This window comes from Atractosteus spatula, chromosome 12 (genome assembly GCF_055471065.1).
Source record: "Atractosteus spatula isolate fAtrSpa1 chromosome 12, fAtrSpa1.hap1, whole genome shotgun sequence".
Classification (NCBI taxonomy): Eukaryota; Metazoa; Chordata; class Actinopteri; order Semionotiformes; family Lepisosteidae; genus Atractosteus; species Atractosteus spatula.
The window spans coordinates 43,556,952-43,579,149 of NC_142717.1; the positions used below are offsets into that span (position 1 = coordinate 43,556,952).

The 22,198-nt window shown below is 36.1% G+C and overlaps 1 protein-coding gene across 1 annotated transcript in view; it reads left to right on the forward strand.

The window, feature by feature from the left end:
• The first annotated feature begins 10,155 nt into the window (after window positions 1-10,155).
• LOC148823156 (neurexophilin-1) overlaps window positions 10,156-22,198 on the forward strand; it is a 48,004-nt gene continuing 35,961 nt past the window's right edge. The window contains exon 1 of the mRNA XM_088928932.1: window positions 10,156-10,661. Within this exon, the coding sequence (XP_088785058.1) occupies window positions 10,608-10,661 (54 nt within the window). The 5' untranslated portion in view covers window positions 10,156-10,607. The remainder of the gene's footprint in view (window positions 10,662-22,198) is intronic.

Consider the following 22,198-nt stretch of genomic DNA (forward strand, 5'->3'; position numbering starts at 1 on the left):
TAATTACACCGGCAACCTTTATTGTCAAAGACACCCGATTTGCAGCTTAGTTTCTTAGGAAAATCCATACTTGTGAAACAAAATGCAAGGATGTAGAGTTAAAAGTATACAATCAGGGCCTTTTCAGCTGTATGTTCTTTTCTGCTTGATGCTTGCACTTGTTAACACAACCTCATCCTGTTAAAGTATGTCATGCCAAGTTGTATTACACATTGATTGTTCTTTTATTTCTTAGCCTTGTTTCCTGTGCAATAAAGGTGTAGGCTTCTTGGCAAGGTCATCTTTGTAAATGGTTCTCGGGCAAGTTATCTGGTTAAATAAAGGATTATTGCTGTTAAACACGTCAGTAGAAAAAATATCTACACCTCCCACTGCATACACACACTTGCTTAAAGGGAAGATAACATTTGCTCCAGGGGCTTTTCAATGATAACCACAGCTTACTTCAAATATTAACGTTTTTAGTCTTGAACAGCAGAGCCTACCACCAGACCTAACTCAACTATTCAAAATCCTTAAAGACAAAGATAAGCTGATGGGCTTGTTTAAAATTTTTAATTTTAGTCCATCTTTAGCCTGTGAGTGTTTCTGGTTGCTTTTCTCTGGCCTGATTCCAGAGCAGCAATATGTTTTTCATAACCTGGTAACCACAGTTGTACATATCAATCTATTAGTCACTACTACAGTGTTCAACTACCAGTCTTTCTAGTACATTGTACTAGGTTATATACTGTAGTTATGCAAGAGAAAATGCCTAATTTTGAAAAACTTTCATTGTCACTTTGGGAAACATTACATTACTGACAACACGAAATTGGTTCAACCGATACTGAAAATGAGTTACATTCCTGGGCTTGAAGAAAGGGGCTTGTCTCTTTCACCCTGAACAGAGCAGAGTATGAGGAAATCCTCAAAGGCATTGATAAAGCCACAGCAATGGGCTTCTTCAGGATCAATACTGAAAAATGAGCCAGAAGATGCGAGTGGAAAGGAAAGGAGAAGTGCATGTAAGAACAGGAGATACTGACACGCAAAGGCTCATAGGAGTCTGGAAAAAGCCATCCATTTTGTTGATTCTGTGTCTTGAAACCCCTCAAGAAGCAGCTTGATATGACCTTCAGATCAACAGGGCATCCAGACCGCAGCAGTAACACACTTACAGTGACTGTGTAAATGGGTACTGATGCAAGTCTTCTGAATGAAGTTTTATGAGCTAAATAAATAAAGAAAATAATTAGACCGTAACACAAAATGGACTGAATGGTCTATTCTTATTTACTGTACAGCCAATTTTAAGATCATTCATGGTACTCCTCGAGGTTTATATACTGCACTAGCTTTTGACAAGCTTCAAAAACTATATATGATTCCAGACATACTGAACCACAAACTGAACCATATGAAACGCAAATAATGCAGTTCTTAGCATCACAGATGATAGCCTATCATTTTTTAACGGTCACCATCTACACAATGAAAACCCTGCTGTAGCAGACTAAACTTATAGCCTGTCAGAGTGGATTTCAGCCCCCGATTGCAGCTGGGCGATCACCCGCTTCCTGTCTTTCATTTAACCTGCCAGAAAGAAAAAAGAGTTTCGATCTCCTCCTAAAGAACACAACTTGCAATACAGTGTATCTGAACTTCTCTGGGCGGAGGATTTTGACATGTTCCCCAAACCAAAAAGTATGAGTGGCAAAGAATCACGACTATTGATCTAACCCATGGAAGTGAATGAGATTCAATAATGCTTGGTTAAAACTTTAGATCCGACTGACTCAGTTTTGGGATACAATTATCGCTTTGTGCAACACGCCATCCAGGCCCCTGGGAGTTTCTGAAAAAAAAATTCAGTTAGGAGCAAAAAAAAACACTCGTCCTAAACCTGAGTTGGGACCCAAAATCCAGCTTTGATCTTAAAAAATGTCTAAGTAGTGTGTGAATGCTAACCCTAACCCTAACTGGAGTGTCAACTGAGAATTTCCGCTGTATATATCTGAACTTGTCTGGGCATAGGATTTTGACATGTTCCCCAAACCAAAAAGAATGAATGGGAAACAGTCAAGACCACCAATAGAAGCACTTGCATTTGAATGACATTCAATAATGCTAGGTTACAACTTTTGATCCGACCGATTCAGTTTTCGGTTAAAATTGCTGCGAGGTGTACCGCCACATCCAGGCCCCTGGGAGTTTCTGAAAAAAAAATTCAGTTAGGAGCAAAAAAAAACACTCGTCCTAAACGTGAGTTGGGACCCAAAATCCAGCTTTGATCTTAAAAAATGTCTAAGTAGTGTGTGAGTGCTAACCCTAACCCTAACTGGAGTGTCAACTGAGAATTTCCGCTGTATATATCTGAACTTGTCTTCAATAATGCTAGGTTACAACTTTTGATCCGACCGATTCAGTTTTTGGTTAAAATTGCTGCGAGGTGTACCGCCACATCCAGGCCCCTGGGAGTTTCTGAAAACAAAATTTCAGATAGGAGGTAAAAACCACTCATCCTAAACCTGACGTGGGTCCCAATATCCAGCGCTGTGCTTAGAAATTGTCTAATTAGAGTGTGAATCCTAAACCTAACCCTTCCTGGGGTGTCCAGTGAGCATTTCCGCGATCTACATCTGAACTTCTCTGGGCGGAGGATTTTGACATGTTCCCCAAACCAAAATATATGAGTGGGAAACAATCAAGACCAGTGATTAAAGCTCTTGCAAGTGCATGAGATTCAATGATGCTTGGTTACGGCTTTTGATCCGACCTGCACAGTTTTGGGATACAATTACTGCGCGTTGCACTGCGCCACCCAGGCCCCAGAAAAAAATTCACAATAGGGGCATAGAAACACTTGTTTTACACCTGACTTTCGCCCCAAAATCCAGCGCTGATCTTAAAAATCGTCTAAGTAGTGTGTGAATGCTAAACCTAATCCTACCTGGGGTGTCAACGGAGCTTTTCCGCGATCTACAGTAGTTTCCATAAAGGCTGAAAAACTGAGTTTTTGTTAAACTTACGATGGAAACGCTGCTTATTGAAAAAAACTCATGAGTGGCAGCATAGGCTTCTATGGGGAACCAGGGCTGTGTTCTGGCCATGGAAGGAGTGGCCTATTACCCTGAGCTTGAGCAGACCTGCCAGGGGTGGAGCTTGACGTGACAGGGAACATTGTCCTAGGTAGAGCGAGTGTTTGGTTGAGTGCAAGAAAATCAGCTCTGCTACGGCCTCAGTCATGTATTCCTTTGTGATAAACTGGTAATCAGCTGCTATTCTGCCTTTTTCATGAGCCACCTTTACAGACACATCCAGGCTTGGGTACAGGACAGATGCTAGAAGGCTCTACAGAAGAGCAGAGCTGTGGCTCAGACACCAAGGGAGGCCTTTGCTGAAAACAGACCAGTTCAGATTGTTGGGTATACTGATAAACGCAAAAATCTCAGTTAACTGGGGTGTCTCTCTGAACTTGCTTTTATAAAATAAGCATGACGGCAAATCTTAATTATGCGACAATGCATTCAAAGTCCTTTAAATTTGGAGAAATATCCATACGCATATGCACTTATAAACCTTAAGTATCATATTTCCCAAAATATACATGACAACATTAACACTATTTACAGGATTCACCCTTTATTTTATGCTACTAATGCTACTAATACTGTACAACTAAGCCTTAGTTTTCATTGTTTACTTCCCTCTGTGGCTCAGAATTCCACACCTTTGTTACAATGTTCTGCGTTGATAAATGCCTTTCCATTGTTTTTCTTCAAATGAAAGCTGTTAAACAAACCATAAGTCATACATTTCATATTGTGATTCGTAAACTCGTTTATTGTATATATTTTGTAATACATATTGCTTGTAAATTTTTAAATGCTGTATTGTGGATATTTCTTTTTACAGTATACCTCCTATAGCTTTTTGCACAGCTGCAAACACAAATATTGACACTGTGTGTCTAAAAAGGGTTAATTCAAGAGGTGTCTTAATTACAGCTTTCTATTAATACTGTTTCATACGTTTATCGAGTAAATAATCAGAAAAAAAACAGATTTTTAGCGGTGACCTTGCATTACAGATATGAATGCCGATTATCTTAACATCCACTAGGTGGAGCTAAAAGACAGCCCTTTCTTTTTTTCCGGTTACAATACAATACCAGATATATTCTTTTATAAGGAGAAAAAAAAATAGCACTGTGACATCCATGTAAGAATGTCTGCTTAATTATAAAGCAATACCAAAACCCCTTAATATTCTACATCAGAAAATGCTATTGGAAAAGCTGTAGGACAAGAACAGTAGTTACTATGTCCAAAATACCACCAAATAGTCATCCAGCTCTAATATCCTCTATGCATGCATTTACAACATATGCTGTATTTCAAATTTAAGCTTTCACATGTGACATATATATATATATATATATTTGTTTATTTATTTTTATTTAAGCTATAATATACACAAGGAAGCATATGAGGCCCAGTCCACAAAGGAATAATGTGATGAATGTTCAGGCCAGACAGACACGTTTTAATGGTCAAAGCTCATGTCCGAGTAGACACGAGCCCATGAAGCAAACTGATACATCTGGCGCCAGCTTCAGCGGTTTCGATGAGTAAAGCAGAAAGAGCAAAGAGTAATAGATGTGGAAAACTGCAGTCCTCTCGGACTGAGGTCAGGTTAGAGGGGAGAGGCTGCAGGAGGCTGTCAGTTATATAACACTGTACATCAAAACTTTTCTGTCTGCTCATCACAGCCAGTACTTTTTATAATAGCATCTGGAACAACTACTGCACTGACAGTCAAAAAACATTATTGGTGTTTTGATTGCCCACATCAACTTTAACCAGTACAGGCTAAATGACTTGTGATGCTCAATAACTGCATAGAAAAAAATGCAGTGAGTGACAGCAAAATATTTGAAAATGTGTTGTTTTCTCATGGGGAATGTATACTAAACTTACAGATTCATAGGATTTGCAAGCAATCACTGAGATGTATTGTAACACAGTATCAGAATGTAAAACACTTTGAGAAACATTAGGATCATGTCATACAACTGTATGATATTACACGCACAATTTCTTGTAACCATTTAATGAACATCATTAATACAGCATATTAAACTACCATATTATTACTTTACACATTAGCCACCCTATACTCCAGTTTCAAGACTGATGTCTTGAAAGCCCTCAAGAAGAACCCCTCACAAAAAAAACCTATTGTGAATATATTATATAATATCCATCCATCCATTCATTTTCACTCTGCTTTTCCTGTTGAGGGTCATGGATGCAGCAGGCATATTATATATAATATATTATATAATAATAACTGGTGAATTAATAATACCAGCACTGCTGGCTCTGATTTCCAATGAGGTGAAAAGTTTTTTTTTAAGAATACATCTTTTAATTCTGTACATATAATATATATTTTTATCAGTGAAAACATAATCAATGTATGTTAATTTATCTGGTAAGTAATATGCATGTACTCAGATGGCTCAATCTTGCATAAAAATAAAAAATAATATATTCTTAGTACCCAACTACAGTAAGTAAGAATAGCACAAGTTATTTTTAAAAATGTAACAAAAAAGTTATGTCATTCTGAACTTCCACACATACAGTACCACAATGTAATGTCATGTGCATGGAACAGCAGAACTGTTATTTCTATGTTTTACAATTGCTTTGTCTGCCCATTTCTTGTATTGAAAATAACCAATATTAACACTAGTCTTGTCAACCATAATCTAAGATGATATAGTATTATGTAGCTACAGTACATACAGTTTATGTGTCTGCCAGAAACTCTCAAGCTATATCAGTAATAAAAATAAGGAATTTAAAACATCTAAAGTAAAGAAGTGCTGTAGACTTGTGTACCGCAATCATATTGTACTGTGCACTTCTAAAACCTACGCTGTTACTATTCTACATCTACAGTATGTGTCTCTGAACAGGTGAAGTAGTTTTGAAATTGTGTTTCACATTTACTGAATGCTTTGAGGTACTGAAAGTGTAAAGCCATTTAACTACAATGTCGTATAACCAGCTGCATAATGCTTGCTGAATACTGGAGGGATTCCACTATTCATTACTATTAATAATTCAGTGTGATTATTGCTAGTAAAAAGCTGTTAAAAATTCACCCATGTACAGACATGCTAAGGAACCTACAGGTAAATTACCTGTGGAGAACCCATTCCCTTTTTCAGTATGACACCTTGCCACGTTCTCCTGTGGACACCTGCAGTACAGCATCTGTGTTTGAACTGTGTGATAGATCCAGTGTTATACTGCAAATATAATGGTTCAAATAAGGCTGCAGGATTGATTACATTACATCTTTCACTACCTTTCATTGGAGCCTTTCTATGTTTTGTCTGCAAAATACAGCAAGTGCATTAAAAACAATATCACACTGCCTTAGAGCAGCACATTTTTTTAAAATAAAGGGAGCTATTATTTGTCTTTTTAAACCACGGCTTTTCACTCCAGCCATCCATTTTCTAATGCTTTATCCAGTACAGGGTTGCAGGGGAGCCGGAGCCTATCCCAGCAAGCGACTGGCACAAGGCAGGGTACACCCAGGATGGGATGCCAGTCCATCGCAGGACACACGCACAGACACAGCCATGCACATACTTACACCTGGCATCCTAGAAGTCATGTGGTTGTCCCTCCAGTTTTATCCTGGTGTGGAGATGAAAACACAATATATTATAAACAATTTAGTTGGCTTTACTACCCAAACCATCTTAGATTATAGACTTTATTATTACCAGTCTGAGTGTCATTCAGGGATACAGCAGCATTTCATTCAGAATCTGATCCCCCAATTTTCTGTCTTTAGCTAGATGGTGTGTTCTAGGTCTAGAAACCTACCAGGCACTCTCGAAGACTAAATTAACAAGGAAAAAATAATAGTATATGGTACAAACAAGCCAGGCAGCCTTACATAAATGAAGTACTGCAAATAATGCCTGATCTAGTTTTCTGACTGAGCTTTGAAAAATCAAATTAATGTTAACTTATCTGTGCCGTACTGTATGTAAGGTAAAAAGATATAGTTCATACCAGGGCCCCGGCAGCTCATGAGGCCAGAACTCATCCTGGTATCTGTAGTGTTAAGCAGACTAGAGAATTTGTACAAATAAAACCTAAATGGGTTCATTTCTACTTAGGAAGAAAGGTGGAACAGATCTGGTCCAGTCTCCTTCACAGAATAAAGCACAGAAAGGTTCTTCGTTGTCAAGAATGTGATGAGGACTTGTAAAAAAGTGAAGTCTCCTTAATGAATGCGCATTACATCTTCCCTTCTTAACCATTAATAACGTAATATGTCAGTTACTGGGCGAACACGAGCTGTGCCCACAGCCACCTGTCGAAGCAGAGGCTGGATTTACATCTTTGTATCTCACAGCCCAAAGATTTAATGGCTTGAAATCCAAACAGAGGTCCTTTGGCATAACCTGTAAGGGTCGTAGTGTCTTCAATCAACAAGCATTACAATTCTACACATGAGCGGTGTTTAGATGTTTGTTTATTCAAGAAAAGCTTTATTAGACACAATACATTAGAGAAAAGGCTTAATAAGCCTCTCAGAAGACTACTGAAACACCAAAAGAGGGCTCATTTGAACACATTAGAACATCATGGCTTGTGCTGTATCATGTTACAGAATTACATACAGTGCTGTACATATTCACACCAACGTCCTGAATTAGAAGTTATTTTAATATGGCCAAACAATCTGTAGAAACCTTAAATAAACATAGCATGTAACTTGTGCACAATCTTAAATACTGTAAAAAACCTGTCGACACCGAACTTTTATCTTACAGCAGACACAACCAAACTTCAACAAATGAAAGGCTAGAAACCAGATGATTATTAATAGGTTGGAAATATAATATTCCCAGGCTAGACCCATTTGTTGGACATCTTGAAGTCTTGACAGAATTGCTGAAAAGAAACCCTCTCCAGATGAACGGAGCACTGAAATGATAAAAAGATTTACCACCTAGATGCAAGATTACCACCCACAATCACTTAAGGGCACTAAGTGTTCCCAGTGAGTCTCAGCGCCATGGGTTATCAGATAGCGGGTGCACTTGGAACACGATTGAATCATCATCAGGTACCAGGGAGCCACATGCTTTTCGAGCTTTTCAATTTTTTGAAAAATTGAGTAGCCGTTTGGAGCCGAGACCCATCAGACTGCTATCTGAATGATGGCTCTGCAGACTGCTGCAGCGCTGCGAGTGAATTTATTGAGCAGTACTGGTAGCGCTGCCTGTTTTTACTGTTCTCTTCCTGGATAATCCGGCGGAGTGAGGCTAGAAGAGAAAAGGGTAAAAACAGATGATCTCCGAAATACACTGAGCCGGATGGAATTGTTCCTAAGAGAGGTCTTGCTCCAAAGTCTCTTCATCATCACCACAATTATTCAATTCGTCTGTGTGCTGTGAGACACTTTGACAGATGTTTTTGTTTGAATCCGCTCATTAGATACCGAACACTGTTCACACCTGGACACTAACTAATACATCTCAGGTGCTGCTCCTGGGAGGATTTGGATTTATAGTGACAATCAATATAATCCATATATTTTTATGCACATACAGTACTGTGCAGGTTCATCCGAATTTCGTAAAATAAGGAGAAAAAGAAGAAAAGACACGCAGCTCCTCAATCAGAGTGTCTCAAACCCATCCTTGGAAAGAAAGAACAGTTAAAAACAAACCAGAGGACACAACTGGATTGAGGTGGAAATGCATTTAAATCTGAAACATAGGTACTTCTTACCCAAAAGGCTGCAGGAGCAATCTACCCGGGCATGTGGTTGAAGCCAATATTGTCCTTCAGGAAACAGCTGGATGAGATCCTTAGATCAATTATCTACTAACCACCACACTAGGGCTCGATGACCTCCTCTCCTTTGGAACCTTTCCTATTGTTCTTTAGCTTCAGCTCATCGGTTCAGTGACATACTGTATGTATAGTACCAATGCCACACTCTTCTTTCTTCACTTTCCCCACATTCTTGTACTGCACACATGATCATAGATTTTACTCCTAATAATGTTTTAAACATGATAACTTAATCTTACAGAAACACTCAAAGAGATTCAATATTAAGCTGTAGAATTCCTGAATCTACTGAACCTTATTTTATGAGGTCTAACAAACATTTAAACAAAACATAGCATAACAAAACATTTCAAATTCATTTAGGGGAAATATAGTACATTAACTGTAAGATACAGCTGCATGTAAGTTGCATTTATTCATTTGTGAACAATATGTGTAAACAATCTTATAAAAGATTATGCAGGGCATCCTAGACATATCACCATACTTAGAAATTCAGTGACATTTTATCCCGGTTTATATCCATCCTTCATCTTATTTAATCAAGTCTTATTATTGCAAGAGTGAACACATCCTTTCAGGGAAAAGTGTTGAAAAACAGATACAACGGAATTACAATAACTCATTTTAACAAGACAGATGTACATACGCATTTTTTAAAAGTATTTTGATCTTAATTATACCAACATTTATTTAAGTGATTTCACAGTCAGTTTAGGGGTGGGTAATCTACTGCAATCAATAAAGAGTAATAATACAACAACCTTCATTTTGCGAGTATTTTACCGTTATTTGGTAACTAAAGCTTCAGCAGTTTTGCCAAAGTCATTGAAAGTCGTTCTGGCAGCAATCCCTTGAAGTCTTTTCAAGCAATTTTGTTTTCCTACGATTGCTAGTTTTTCAGTTACAATCGATTGTAAGACACTGAGTGATGGCTTGACTTATCGGTACTTTATCACTAAAAAATCAAAATTTTGGTCGTTTGCATATTAAATAGAGCGATTTATATTTTATAATTTTTTAACGAGATTGATGTGATACAACAATAACTGGAGTTTACGCCTCTCGGCTCAGTACATCATTCATTTATCGGTGTTAGCAGGAACATTGTACTTTCAGATACACGAAGCTTGTCTTTGCGCATTAATGTACCTCGCAGGTCTCCTTCGGTCTCTGATCTCTGCGTCTTGAACAAGTCTCATCCTGTTCCTTAATCCTCTCTCTCTCTCTCTGTCTCTGTCTCTCCCTCCCTCCCTCTTTCTCTGCCCCTCTCGCTCTCTCTGTAATGCCGCGGTTTATCAGGATGTGTTGTAGCAGTGTGTTTGAGAGAGTGTGATATAAAACACTAAGGCAGTGCTAGCATTCAGTGCCACTAAAGCTTTGTCCCTCTGAAAGGACTGCACCTCGAACTCTGCACGCAACAGCAAGAGATTAGGACTGATCGCAAATGATCCTTCTGAACTGAATCTGAGCAGTCACTGAATTATGAGATTGCTTCACTCTTTGTCTGGATTAATTCGTGTTTAATCGTAGTTTGCTTTTCCTTCCTTTTCCTTTGTCTTCAAATATAAGCTTGCTCTCTGGTCATGGGGTCTATAATTTCATTTTTGCATAGGCTGGTGAGGGGTTTCCCTGTGTTGTAAAGCGGATGCCAGGTGGATCTATGGTCTCAAACGACAAAATACCAAGCGAAGGGAAAACAGTGGAACTTTAAGATCAAGGAGAATGCAGGCTACGTGTTGGTGCGCTGTCCTTCTCCTTATACCTGCCATCTACCTGGTAAGTTTATATACATGTGCAACTTTTTTTATCTAAACACACATACTGTTTACTGTACGTTACATTTTCACCTCCTGCTAGGGTTAGCTAAAATTCAATTATGATAAAAAAGTGATACGTCTTTTAGGATGTAAATGCTAAAGTTAAAAACATGCATGCACAAACGTACGCACTTTACGCTTGATAGTAAGAATTTGTCTCAAAACGGACCGACATTTAGAAGCGTTAGAACTCAGTAGCGACACTTATTCAAACGTCAGATGCTAGAAACTTCATTAGTTGGTACCTACAGTAACGCACTACAGCGGTGAGGCAAAACGCTGTGGCTCCTTAGGTGATATAGTCACAAACATGTGGTATAACACTCACAGGTCCACATCAACAATACCGAGCGCATTTTGTATCAGGGAGTAGCTGGTATATATGGTTCCTTCCCGGCCTGGGCGACAGTGCATCAGACTACAGACGGCTACCTGTTCGGTCATTAGAGGTACCGATGCTGAAAAGAGTGTTAGTCCGCTTCGACTAGTTAAACACATTCATTTCTTTAAATCACAAAGATTGCCGATTCGTTTTTATTTGGCATTTTCCGAGAATACATAGCAAACTAAACAACAACAACAACAACAACAACAACAACAACAACAACAACAACAACAACAAAACTATTTTTCAAACAAATAGCGCCTTTAGGTATTGCAAAACGGTAAAGGTTACTCAATATAATAAATGCTGCCTAATTGCTTCGTGTTGATCAACGAGCTGTGCCAACACAGCTAACGTACATTTCAAATACTTTTGCATTTTAAATGACCTTTCCGTAATTAATATTACTAAAACAGCCTTGCACTACACAGATGAAGTTATGCTCTAGCGGTTTATGTGACAGGTCATTTGGTGCGTGAGGAAAACCAGCGGCTGGTACCAGTTGCAGTGAAAAAATATTTCCTCTAGAGGGCATCCACGATTGCTTTTTTTGTGAACAAAAGACGCGAATGTTGCGTCTTTGTTGGATAGCACAGCTATAGGGCACCATTGAATACTTTCTTTCATCCGTTTATGGGAAATAATTTCAAAGCAACACGCCTTTCCAACTTTCTTTTCCAAAAAACCAAACCTATTTTACCGCGGAAGAGAATAAAACAGCTATTCCTCTAGCACTAATAACTCACCATGTACTAATCTACGTCTTTAACAGGAACGGGGTGGGAAATACGAACTGCTGAATTCTGCGTTTTAGGCTGAATTACTGTTATTTTGGAAGAAAAGGAAGAAACGGGGATACTCGTTCTTCTTTAATAGCATTTCAAATGCAGATAATTAATTTGTTTTAAAATTAAAAAGTGACAACATATCATTTCAATTTAAAAACCCTTCGAGAACTTTTAAATGTTAAATTCACGCTTGCTCAGTATAACTTCAAGTTAAGCCTGCTAACCCAATATACAGTAGTTTGAAATTCGATTTCAGCATTTGCGTTGGAACTCATCAATTAAAACAAGGCTTAACGAGATTTTCATCTTCTGTTATGTTGATATAGAAGCAGTTGCATACAGGTTAGAAGACCCAACTGAAAATGAATATTGTTTGAAATCTTCCCTTATTCTCAGATCATGAAACCTAGGAGATACAACAGTATAAAATTCGCGGTATTTTAAAGGTGACTGGATTTCAACATTTAAGATAAACTTACAAGTACTGCGTATGACATAGAAACGTATTAGGTTTTAAAATGGTACTTATTTTGGGGGTTCAGCTTATTCTACGCGATATATGAGGTGAATAATGCAGTCGTTTATTGGGATGTTTAAATATTGGATACCGTAAATCTAAATTAAATGCTATCATAACAGTACACCATTTTCACTGACAGAAAATTACGTTCTAAGCGTAAAGAGTATCGCTATTTGCTTGGGTCTTTGAATGCAAAATAATTAAATACACTATAAGTATTTTATGCTGTATCTCTCTCCCATATATATCAGGCGTTGGCAGAGGTGGAACAAAACGTTTGTGTGTTTTTACGTAAACATGTAACGCGGAGACGCCGTCTTAACTAAGCGGCCCCATCCTGCCGAAGACAACATTCATCTCCTTAAAACTGCTCTCATCGCAGACTACTTGCGCGTTGAATACGGTCTTTAAAAAAGTAAGAGAGCAAACCTTAAGAATTTAAGTAAAAAAACATTGGATTAAACTTCATGTTCTCCAGAAAGTAAAAAAAAAAGCTTAGTGTGGAGTCTCTCGGTTACATTTTTAGTTTTTTAAAGCAACATAAAATATAAATTTAGCTGGTAACAATTAATATAGGTACCACTATTGTGAAGTTCACACAGGAAAGGAAAAGCAAACCAGATGAGTTCATATCCATAAAAACAGCGTGACATTTCACTTATCGTTAACAAATTAGTACCTCGATATAATAATGTCAAAGATTAATATAGCTCTTATTCAGACAACACATTTGCACTGAAAAGTGGTAGTGTAATTCTGAGAAACAATAGCAGATTATATACTGCAGAACTACAGTATGCAAGTAACATTTTCTCTTTCTCGTGAATAAGGTGCGTGATGGTTTCTTGAATACATTGGTAAAGTGAAGCAAAAACCGAACATTTTTTTGTGACAAAACCAAAACATAGGACATAGGACAAAGTGAAACACTAATGTGAATTACTGAAGAGAATACATATTCGAAAAAAAAGAGTTGACAATATAGGCTTTCGTTTTATGCATACCGTACACTTCCAATTACCACTTAAACGAAGTTAAATTGAAGATTGAATAAATACGTTAAATGAAGATACACAAATGAATAACACTGCGTTACGTTATTGCTTTAGAAAACATTACCTGGCACATTGAAAACAAGTATTGAATTATTAGTTGAAACTGTATTGTATTTGCTTTGTTAGTATTTGTGATGTAAGTAAATTGATTGCTTTACGTATTGTGTAACACATAGAGAAGCTAGGCTGTTCAAGAGGATACCAGCAATTAAGACAAATGTGCTAAATAATCAATGATAAAATGTTGTTTGTGAAGGTAAACTAATTAGCAAGAGTTCAATGAACACTGACAATCAACACTACAAACAGAAGACAGAACACAGAAACATTACTAAGCTTTAACTCAGTTTGACTGTCCATACACCTACTGTAGGTACAGTATGATGAAAGTGAAGTCACGATTTACATACACATGCCCCCATCTGAAATACGGGGAGCGTACAGTAAATAGAAATGACAAGACGTACAAAAGCTCAGATGTAGTCTTTGAAAATCTGTTTGAGGGGGGATAGAATTCTATTTAAAGTACCTTTATTTTAGGCTATCATCATACAATATCTTCGCTCAAATAAAATATTCCAACCAAAGTTCGCGCTTTTACACGCACATTTTAATTTTCAGGGTGCTGAATTTGGGAATGTACTATAGTCGTACCAATAATGAAGGACCACTGTATAAATAATCAGTTAAAATCTGACATGAATGTAGTATTTGACCAAGGATTCGGGATTTTATCAAACGTTTCTCCTATTCGCGGTGATACTCCTGTGCACAACACGTCTGCAAACTCTTAAAAACGTGTCTTTGTCTCAGGGTAGCAATGTAGAACAAGGTATCGGAATATTTATTAGAGCGGAACACTTCAGTTTAGGAAGGAAAGCTTTCTGTAATCAGAAGGGGAGTTTTTATTCATATATTCATTTTATAGCGTGGCCAATTTTTATCTCCTAACAATCTTTTTTTATATATATATACTGTAGATGGACAAGGTACTTTAGGAGAAGTGACAGGCTTACAGGAAACGCAAAGAACTCATCTAGCATAAAAATAAATGCACTCTTAGAATGGCACTCAATTTACTGTTAAAATCCCATGAATAACAGTTAACAGAACGGCTCCCCAGATGAATATTACCTGCTACTCTCTCAGCTTTGCTGCTTTGACATCACAATGTGGCAACACATGCAGAATCAATGAATATTCACAATCTAATATACCCCGCTTTTTAAATATCTTGCAGTTAATGTTAACATATTTTCTCTTCGTCCCTGAATATCAGGAACTTACGCGCATTTACATAACAAAACACCAACGATATTATGAATAATAATCACCCTTTGTGTTGTATTTTGAATAACAGCTAATCGTCGTCGTACTGTGGAGAGGAAAGTATTATTTTTTAATTTCCATTAACTGGTTTATGCACAGAATTTTTTTTTTTAAATGAAAGACTATGAAATAAAAGACATGACATACACGTCTGATCTTCCAAACCCAGAAAGACACTAATTTTTCACTAAGATTTTCCCGTTCAGGTACTGCGTCCCACATAAGACTAACAGAAGCCTGTCTTCTGATCGACCGAAAGTCAAGCGCAACCGATGAAAACTAAACCGTGATTGTCAACAATGCGACACTGAAGAAAATGCGTAAAGTGAGATACCTTTCTCCTAAAGGTTTCCCAATATTACATATAAAAATCACTATATACATATACATAATAACTGACAGCAGAATATGTACAGTTATCTATACTGTACATCTTGGGGAAAGTGCGATGTAGGCCTACACACAGTTGCCATTTATTTGTCTATTGTGAAATATTGTTCCTTTTATTTATACAAGAACTGGATAAGCTTATTATTTGTACCAATGCATGAAAATGCATCTTTGTAAAATACACTTAAAACCATTAATCACAAGACAACAATAGCAACGACACCTCAGTCTATCGAAACTTGAAAGGTATTCATCATGATCTGTGAGCCTGAAGTTAACTTTTGTAGAAAAGAACGAAAGTCGTGCAATTCGAATGAACTACGGGAGGTTTTGAGAGCCGTATACTGTATATTTCTGTGTTCACACAGACATACTGTATATACTGTAGTAATCAGCAGAGTATAACCTACAGTACTGAAGACATACAGTACTTATTTCAGACTTTTCACTACCAGAAGTTCAATAATAATAATAATAATAATAATAATAATAATAATAATAATAATGGGAAAGCAGGACTGTTGTATTGTCGGAAAAACAGCAAGGAAGAGCCACAGAGCAGTTTCAGCACCACGGACAGCTCAAAATGCGTGCAGTTAAAAGGCATCCGCCACTATGTCTTCCTTTGAATTAAATAATGACTGGATGAACGGCAAAATGTTGATGACATTTTTGAAAATCCACTGCATTCTGTTTTTCTCTGCACCTGAAGTCTTTGCAAATCTGCCGAATTTCATTATTAGACTGCAACAACGTAAGTATTGTGCGATTAATACGATACTTACTGATGTGACACAGGGGCACCACGAAGCTGTAAAGTTACAGCTGTAGCTTGTCTGAACGTCAACGCAACGCAAAAAGTCTGACGCTTTCCCCTGCAAAATTCCAGTTTACCAGCGTAAGAGTGGTGTTATTAAACATTAAACGAAGACTAGACCTCATGCTTTATCAAGCAGGGTGTTCTGTTAGCATCGTATGTAAAGTTTTGTTTGCAGCCACTACCCTCACGGTGTAACGTTTCAGACTTGTATAGAAACATTTTCGGTCGCCTATGAGTTTTCCGTTTAAGTCCTTTAAAAAGAATGTAACAATTCAAGAAACCATTCATTTCACGTATTTCGGTGAAAAATATGCCTTTAAGTGATTTTTATATTCACTTAAACATGCTGATTAAGACTTTGTAGACTTTTGTAGACTGTGAAGTTTACAAGAATAATATTCTATACTGTATATAGGGCATTTAATTTTATTTCAAATAGGTTTGAATTTTAGTCTTTGCTTTTTAAAATTGTGCTAATGTTCAGCCATTCAGCAATTCATAACCTCATTCTGCTCATTTTGATGAAAGACACTATCGATTTCAATGTCTCATGCAAGTGCAAGTATTGTACACCTGTCTGCAATTGGAATTATCACTGGGTTGAGTTTTTATCGTCAGCAAGTGCATATTATTCTTTTGTACTGTAATCTTCTTTGCTGCACTTACAATCGTTTTGTGTTTTGACCATGAAAAGCAAAAGACCTGTATCAATAAACATATTAGTATTGACAATGAGGATGTAAATACAGGAATGATAGACATCCATCAATAAGTAAATCTAGTGAAAATTGATCAATTTGTAAATGCACAACAGCTTGTTTAGTCTTATTAAGAATGGTTGCAACCAAAATAGTGTAAGTAGCTATTGATTAAATACTTCTCTAAATACCCCACTACTTCACGGCATACAATCAAAAGGAAACCATCATTACTGACAAAATAGCTTGCTGTATTGGAACGATCATTACTTATCCCCTGCAATTGATTAGGGACATTATCACATACTTTATTCACAGCCTGTTAAAAAAACTTTTTATGTGGAGTTAATATCCTTTAGGAATAAAAGTGATTGAATTTTGGAAGTTAACAATATCATCTGCCAATGGCTTACTCTGTATCCCGTCTCTTATCAAGCTACTGTACTTACATAAAACGTGAAGTAGCAAATCACACTATTAAAATAGCCAAATGACCCTGTCTTTCAACGATGAACCGAACATTTGATTTGCTCAAAATATTTTTTTTTGCTGTCTACACATGCAAACATTGGATGACACATTTTCCTGATAGGGCCAAGACTTCTGCCATCTTTAATTAACACTGAACTGTATAGAGTATATTGTACGTTAGGGTTTTTAACAGTGTCTCTGTTTTACAGTGTGTCTGTGCCATTGTACTCTTAAAAGGCAGTTCTAACAGTTTTAAAAGTCCAAGTCTACCTGACAGTAAATCTTCATAAAGAATGAATTTATACTGTATAATGGTATACAGTACATTACATATGTTATGATTTATATATTAAAAATACCCAAAATATTAACGGTTTATCTTAGAGTTTTATGATTGCAGTTACAGATAAAAAAACAAAGTACTGCATTACCATGAAAATTTAAAGTTTATGGGTACAAAGGTAAGATCAACAATTGCAAACCTGATGAATAAGATTTATATCTTTAATTCTTCATGCGTACTTGCATAATTAAAGATTATAACATTTTACTTTCAGTGGATATTAGTATACAGTATGTGAAACATTTTTCACATGTAACATGAAAAAACACTATTTTAAATTTGATTTATCAAAATTGTATTGATAACACACATAAATACACCAAATTTTATGTTCATATCATTCATGCTCCTTTGAGATAAGGAAAAATTCTGGAAAAATGCACTGTGCTAATAAGATGTACTTAAAAATAAATACAGCATGACTAAACATTGTTTTGTCTTTTGATTTGACTGAAGACAGAATATTTAATAGTACAGCAGAATAAATATGTTGATTAATACATGAGCTGTCTGAAACAATGTTAATACTGAGAAAATTAGTGGATTACTCATGGTAATTTACTATATCTTGAAGAAGCTGGCTCTTTATGCTCATAACTGTTGTCTTTGAATCATCTCTAGTCACATTTCAATATTAGATTTCACTAGACAGGATATACAGTAATAATCACACAGAGAATAATTTAAACAGTATAATGTATACAAACCTGTACCCAAGGAACAAGCATTTTATAGCAAAATGATGTCATAACTTTGAAAAAATGTTTTCAAAGAAAAAAAAATGGAAGAATTTTTGCATACTTGGCAATTTCTATAAATGACTTTTTATTGAACACAAAAGGGCAGTGAGAGGAACATGATTCAGTAACGTCATGGATAATACTGTACCTTAATGGGATTTTCAATATGTATCTTTTCCAATCTAATGGATTACTCAGCTCATCTGGAAAGCGATTTCCATTCTTCTCAGCGATTTTAGACGTCTGTAATCCACTGTATCAAAGAGAAAGTCAGTATTACAGTATTTATTTTCAGTGGTATTAAAATGTTAACCATTAGGAGGTTCATGCTTGTATAGTACATACAAAAATCTGAGAAGTTTATACATTCGTCTTTTATACAGTATACACGGTACATAACCTTACACACATTATCTAAACTGTGCCTCTCAGCAGTTACATTGTACCTCCTGTGAAGCTACATTTCTGCAAATTTTACAAAGGAACCCCTGAAATAAATTTTTAAGTTTTAAAAGAGAAAGCCATTTCTGGTTATTTCAGAAAAGACTTTATTGCCACTTAATCAGTTTGTTCAGAATTTCACCAGCAGTCTTAGATAGTGAGCCAAGAATGAGGTATTGATTTTTAAATTCTTTTGTTACCATTTTACATTCTTAATTAAAATGACTTTGACTATCTAAACCTTAAGTGCTTACGCTGATGTTTTTAAAATATTTTTTTCCACAGTATGTAACTTTTTTAACAAAAATCTCTACAGAGATTGAAATCTCCGAAGAAGCCCTTCTCTTTCTGTTTTCTCTTTTCATTATCCTGAGAACTGCTGCTTTAGTACATAAGACTTAACAGGATATTTAATGTTTTTACTGTCAGGTTTTTTGTTGAGGCATACAGTAAATGTTATTACTGTCCAGCCTTTGCTCAATAGCCAACCTCTGGTTTTCTATGTCTATCTTAAGAGTATCTTTCTGTTAAAGCTCAAGTGCGTTATGTGAATGATACTTGCACTGACAGTCATGTGACATATCCTGCTGCATTATGGGATTAACGTAGAATGATGGCACTGTGTATCAACCTTACAAGTCTACTATGTCTCTGAAACTATACAGTATCTCCTCACAAAGAGTTTGAGGAATTACAGCAATAACCTTCCTCCGTGGTCTTTGAATGACCAATTGTCAAGGTAATCAATCAATAGTATGATCAATAACCTTTACTATTTATACTCACCTATTTGACAGGAATAAGGAATAATAGTGGAATTGATTTTTGATAATCAAGGTTATTGAAACATCACAAACTGAATCTCTAACTTACCTTGTGTCTGTTATTTACAGGGAACTGTGGCAACACTGTTAAGAGAGGAATTTTTACTTCTGCACAATTGACTAAAAATAGCTTGACAGTGTGTAAATGTAACATTTAAACTTTGTAATAAAAACTAATTAATTTCTATCTAATGAAAATTCCACTCACTTAATCCATTAAGGTAATTTCACGGTTGATTAGCTGTTTTAATCCTTTTTAAAATGTTGCAACAGTATTGAAACTTCCAAATTTACAACTCGTGGCAAGACAGTGCAGGTTGTGTATACTGTACATGTATAAGATGGAAAAAATGGTATCTGTACTCGTTCAGTTAAAGAATAATGAAAAGTTATTTCAGGAAGTGTTATTATGTATTATGTTATTAAGTAAGGCTTCTTTCTTATTCTTTATGGAATTATAAAGATTAAATATACTGTATACATGCAATGTCTTGGATTATAAAAAAGTTTCTTTGAAATAAGATAGAACAATTTTAGGGGCTTATTCATGTGGTGTTTTCATAAATAGAAATTCTTAAACAGTTCTTAAACAGTTTGGAGATGAGAAAATGTATGTGTATGTGTGAAGCATTGTATTTTCACTGAGTATTTCTTAACCTAAGTGAGAAAATGTCAAAGTTATACAACTGAAATCATGTTCTGAATTCTGTAGATGAGTTTCTACTCTTTAAAGCTTCTTGCTCAAATCCCGGACAGTTCGTTGGATTTCTCTCATCTCTGTCTGTCACAATGTATGTTCACTGCTTGTGTGGTTGTGTGGCTGGATGCTTGCACTTTCTCAAAATTGGAAGCTTGTAAGTTATTTTTAATGGTTGTCGAGTTTGTTTCATAAGGCCTCAAACTGAATTAGATTTGAAAATCGGAGGTTGGTTCTTGGTTGAAGGAGTTGTACCTCTTTATTAGAGTCTATCTGAAATCCAAAGGCTGTTTCACAAAGAATGGAAAAAAAAACAGAAAATATTTCAGGCAATCCAGGTAAATGAACAGAGCAGCTCTGCAGGAAGCGATCTCTCAGTAAGCCCAGTCACTGAATCTGTAACCCCCATGAGGCCCACTTCACCGCCACTTTTGGATATTCGAAACTTACTGGGTTTCTTTGTATATGAGGCTATTTTCTGATGAAGATGTCTTTATTTAATCTTATTTTATTGATCTTTAATCATCTGGGGTTACTACTTTCCCACCGTGGAAACCAGAGTCCCTGGATAAATCCCACATGATCACAGGTGGGACTACGCAAGTTCTGAACAAATTTTGAAAGAATTATTATTTATCCTTTCAAAGGGAAATAAAAGTGTAAAAATACTGTTTTCTGAAAGTCAATTGCTTTATTTAGTCTTGAAATTAATACACGCGTCTATGTTAAATGCTCTGAATCTGAGGAGTTAACTAATGATGTTTAAAGTCACGCTCGAAAAATATATTATACTGTAAAACATTTTCAAGTACTCGTACCTGAGGAATGAATCATGGTACAGTATATAACTGAAGATTTAATTTGGCCACTGAATCTGACCAAAGTTAATGCAAATATCAAAAGAAATAAGCATATCTTGAATTAATTCAACATATAACAAAAAGTAAAAGCAGCTCTTGGTGAGACATATTATCGTCTTCATCTGCCATATGTCACACTATTTACAGTATGTATTAAAGGAATTTGACAAAGGATTTGAGTAAAATAGGGTATGAAATGTATATCTCTCCTTTCAGAAGCTTCTTGGATTCATGGTCCAGGACATAATTGTTGTAGCTCTGAATCAAGCAGGATATTTTAAAGTATTGTAAACATTCTATTTAATCAGTTTGTAGTTCCCAATGTTTTCAACATTATCAAATAAGAGGGGCCCTTTCTGAAGACAGCGTGCTGTAGACGAACATGTGAGGCATGAACTGTATGTACAAACTTCCACATACTGTATGTAACCTATCTGATGTTACAACAATCACAGGTACTTAAACATGCTTTTTTTCCTTCTGGTAATTCATTTATTTCTCAGCAATTTAAAATAATTTAACAGGTGCTCGTGTGATCACTTTATTTCTTTAAACTACTTAGAAATAGAATACAACATACTGTTTTAATTATTATATGAAAGAGAAGCCCTTTGATGGACTTAAAATGTGGAGACTAGTGTGCGCTCCTGTACTGGCACATACTGTAAGTGTCAGATGTTGAAGGGATAATAAGATTTCCATAAGCACAAAGCCACTACTTCAGAGACCATCTAGTTCCAGTACGGTATATACAGGTACCTAAAATACATCTGGATCTCTGTACATTAATACTAAAATGAGGCAAAAGGAAGAATGATTGCACTTAATAATCTAACTAAATAATACTGCCAACAGATGAATGCAAATACATACTGTATTACTCCAGTTTCAAGGTGTTGCATGGAAAAGCTGAAATATTGTGCTGAATAAACACATACAGTATACAGTATCCATCTTCAAGTGTTTGCCACAAATATTGCATGAAATCAATTAAATGTTTAAACTGTGACCAAACCAATGTTATGATTTTGTTTAGTTAGAATTTTGTAAGTTGTTGTTAAGGCATTTCATTGGCAATATCCTTAATGTTGAAAACCCACGCTTTATATTCAAAAACAATCTCAGATTTTTGTGT